At 42.3% G+C, this 3911-nt stretch overlaps 1 protein-coding gene across 1 annotated transcript in view; it reads right to left on the bottom strand.

Moving 5' to 3' along the window:
- Nucleotides 1-777, bottom strand: part of FAM192A (family with sequence similarity 192 member A) — a 16928-nt gene extending 16151 nt beyond the window's left edge. The window contains exons 1-2 of the mRNA XM_015412815.1: nucleotides 768-777; nucleotides 430-528 (exon numbers count right to left, since the gene is read on the bottom strand). Coding sequence (XP_015268301.1) covers nucleotides 430-528; nucleotides 768-777 — 109 coding nt within the window. The remainder of the gene's footprint in view (nucleotides 1-429; nucleotides 529-767) is intronic.
- Nucleotides 778-3911: the final 3134 nt, after the last annotated feature.

The following is a 3911-nucleotide window of genomic DNA, read 5'->3' as shown; positions in this document are numbered from 1 at the left end:
GAATGTGTGGCACTTTGGCAGGGGCCAATTTTTTTTTAGTTATTTATTAGATTTTTATTCCACCCTCTCTCCAAAGAATTCGAAATGGCATACATGGCCCTCCCTTCTGTTTTATCCTCACAACAAGCTTGTGAAATAACTCGATGCTGCGATCACCTAGAAAGCTTCATGCGAGGGAGAGGAGACGAATCCAGGCCCCTCTGGTCTCAGTCCGGCACTCTAGCCGCTGTGCCATGTCGTCACTCTCTGTGGGCCACGGAGCGGAAACTGACAGGAGCTACATTTGTAGAGCCTGAGTTGTGCTTTTATGAACCCACAGAAGGTCAATTCTAAGTCCTTCTACTTAGGAGGAGAACAATGGCTGCACCTACCAAAGATCCGGAATGCATTTTTCTGCACCAAGGCTCAGAGACATTTACTGGAACTTACTGAATTTGAACTGCTCTTCAAACTCCTGCTGCTTCTTATCTTTCTGCTCCTGAAGTCTTTCATAGAGTGACCGGGGGTCATACACTTCCTCAGGACACTCTGTGAAATGAAGCGAAACAGACTAATGTTGAAGGAGGAGAGTGTTTTGAAAGAAAGCAATCAGACAAGAATATCCTGGGTGTTAACTTTTCTATGAACACCAACAGCCAGACAAATAAAGGACATTTTGGTTATTAGTTCCTCTCACTGTACATACTATAGCTAGTAATTTTCAGCCTGCAAAACCAGTTTTTTTAAAGATTGCTCTTCTTGGTCACTTGGAGGAGATTGTCACTCACCTAAGGTCATCAGGTAAGTAGCTGTTTATATACCTGGTGCACTGAACTCCCATTGTGGGGACAATCAGACTTAAGTCACAAACCCCAGAAACCTCACATTCCTTAGCATTAAGAGAACGAAATTCAAATCCAGCAGTACCTTAAAGACCAGCAACATTTACAAGGATATTTACAAGGGTACAAGCTTTCATGAGTCAAAGCTCTCTTTGCGGGGGGTGGGTCTACAACCAGTGGTGGTTGATAGCCATTACTCGCAGCTCGCCATCTGTTCGCTCTTAATTTATTATTTTCAACCCTTTTGAAGTTATTTGAGATTCTGAAAATATGTCTCCAAGGCAAGATAAGAAGGAGAAGCAGAAGGCAAAGCAAAAAATGGATAATATACCTTCTTTGACAGTTTTTTGCTCAAGCTGAAGCTGGAACCTCCTCCACAATGGACTCAGGAAATACTGATAAGGAAGAGACTACTCTTACAACAAACTTTCTTTTAGAAGCCTTGGCTAAACAGCGACAAGAGTTAAGAATGGACATTGTGGAAATGCTAAAACCAGCATTCCAGCATATGGATGAATTAGAAGAACAGTTTTAGCAAACTTCCTGCCAACCTAGCAGTTTGAAAGCAAGAAATTGCAAGTAGATAAATAGGTACCACTTCGGTGGGAAGGTAACAGCGTTCCGTGCGCCTTGGTGTTTAGTCATGCCGGCCACATGACCACGGAAACGTCTTCGGACAGCGCTGGCTCTTCGGCTTTGAAACGGAGATGAGCACCGCAACCCTAGAGTCGGATTCGACTGGCTTTCGAGCAAGGAAACCTTTACCTTTAGCAAACTAAGCAAACAGCTGATAATGCTTTAAAGAAGGTATCTGTGCTGAAGAAACAAACGGCTTGTAACTCCCCTGATTTATGGGCTAGAGAACGCATTCTTTCTTTGGATTCAAAAGGCTTCTCGGGTGGGCAGACAACAAGAGGAAACAGCGAATACTTCAGTTTATTATCAAGAGATTGGTGTAGTTTGCAAGGACTTCAGAACCAGACAAGGGATATTAACACAAGCAAGAGGAAAAAAACAGTTTGGAATATCAAGATGTAAAGATACAGGTGATCCCTGATCTTCCACCAGAATTCCTTAAGATAAGAAGGGAGTTGAAACCAATTACGACTAAACTCCGGGAGTCAGACATCAAGTATCATTGGATGAATACGGGCAAACTCTGTGTGGAATATAAGCAGGTGATTTACACAACTTTTGACCAGGCATCTGGAGAGCAGTTGCTGGCTGTTTTGAATAAATCACCAGGTGAACTAGGGGAGAAGACAGACAACAAAAGGAAAACAAGATCACCTCTGTTTAAGGCAACCAGAATCTGCCATTCTGAAGACTGAGAAGAGTTGGATGAACATATAGACTACTTTTAAACAAGAAGCATTCATGTGTTTCTCTGAGGACTGCCCTTGTCATATCTGAAGTAGGGTGACCAGGTAGTGGCGAGTGAATGCAGGTAGGTGCCCTCCATTCCACAGTCCTTGGGTGAAAGGTTAAGTCCTTTTGGTCCATGGGCCTCCCTCAGACTGAACTCAGGTTCAAAGAAAGAGTAAGAAGTACTATGATTGGTTTTGAGCCTGTGTATTTTATTTTAATTTCGTGGTTATGCTGAAACGTTTTGCTTAAAATACTTAAAATGCAACAAAGGTTAATAGAAGAACTGAAGAGATAGAAGCAATTAAAGCAATTAAAAATGTATATGCACATCCATCAAAAAAACAAAAGAAGAAATTGTGATGTAAGAAGTATGTATATATTACTAGCTAAAATTGCAATCTTAATTTGTAATTCAGTTCTTCAACAAAATAGAATGTTAAGAAAAAGCTCACTTTGCCAGATACAAATGAGGAAGAAGCTTATTCCTTCCATTATAAACTTTGTCCAGCTACCTCACTGAATACCTGCAATATAATTACATAGTTTTCATGCTAAGGGCGGGATTTGTTTTTAAATGTGCCATCAAGTTGCAGCCACCTTATGGCTGCCCCATGGGGTCAAGAAGAAAGGAAGAATCTCCATTATTATCTGTGTGTCTGTTGTTGCAAGCATGTAATCTTAAGTGTTTGTTGTTTTGTAAATTTTTTACATTTTTTACATAGTAAGAAAATGCCTCCTCTCCAGTGAACAAAGAACCATTGCAAACTCTGAATATCTAACTATTTCTACCAATTTCCCAACACACAGTTGCCACTGTGGATTTCTGAGAACAGGATATTGTGTCTAAAGGTGGAGCAGTCAAGCTAGAGTCTAGTTACTAGACAGTGGGTGGCCAACTTGCTGTATTATGACTGTCACTGTCAGAAGTGATAAGAGTCTGCGAACCTTCCAAAAAAATTGAGGAGGACCTGGGGACAAGGACAATGCAGTCAGGGCTAACCACCAACATCCTCCACACTGAACGGTTGAGCCAGCTGGAAAACATGTGACTTGCAAGCATAGTTCCCTCTAAGATGCACTAGGTGGTGCTGGCACACAAAATTTTAACAGTCAGCTCAGAAAATTTCTGCTTCAGCCCAAAGATACGGCTTCAGCCCATTGGAAACAATGGAGGATGGGGGCCCCTCCTTTGGGGGTCCGTAGAATTGGACCCCCTGGTCCAATCCTTTTGAAACTTGGGGAGATTTTTGAGGAGAGGCACTAGCAGGTATGCTGCAAATTTGGTGCCTCTACCTAAAATAAAACCCCAGCCCCCACCAATGCCCAGATACTCCCAGATCAATTCTCTGTTATAGCCTATGGGTCCCATTGACTATAATGGTCCCCATAGGCTACAATGGAGCTGGAAAAAAGAGGTATGCCTCACAACCCCCCCTGGTTTTCACCACCCTGAACAATTTCATGTCATCTGCAAATTTAGCCACTTCACTGCTTACTCCCAACTCCAAATCATTAATGAACAAGTTAAAAAGCATCGGGCCCACGACTGATCCCTGCAGTACCCCACTGCTTACCACCCTCCACTGAGAAAACTGCCCATTTATACTCACTCTCTGTTTCCTATTCATTAGCCAGTTTTTGATCCACAAGAGGACTTGTCCTTTCATCCCATGACTATCGAGCTTACTTATGAGCCTTTGATGAGGAACTATCAAAAGCTTT

Source organism: Gekko japonicus, unplaced genomic scaffold (genome assembly GCF_001447785.1).
Source record: "Gekko japonicus isolate JY-2015 unplaced genomic scaffold, Gekko_japonicus_V1.1 scaffold1029, whole genome shotgun sequence".
NCBI classification, from domain to species: domain Eukaryota; kingdom Metazoa; phylum Chordata; class Lepidosauria; order Squamata; family Gekkonidae; genus Gekko; species Gekko japonicus.
The sequence above is the reverse complement of the archived record's forward strand: the minus strand, read 5'-3'. Positions and strand labels throughout refer to the sequence as shown.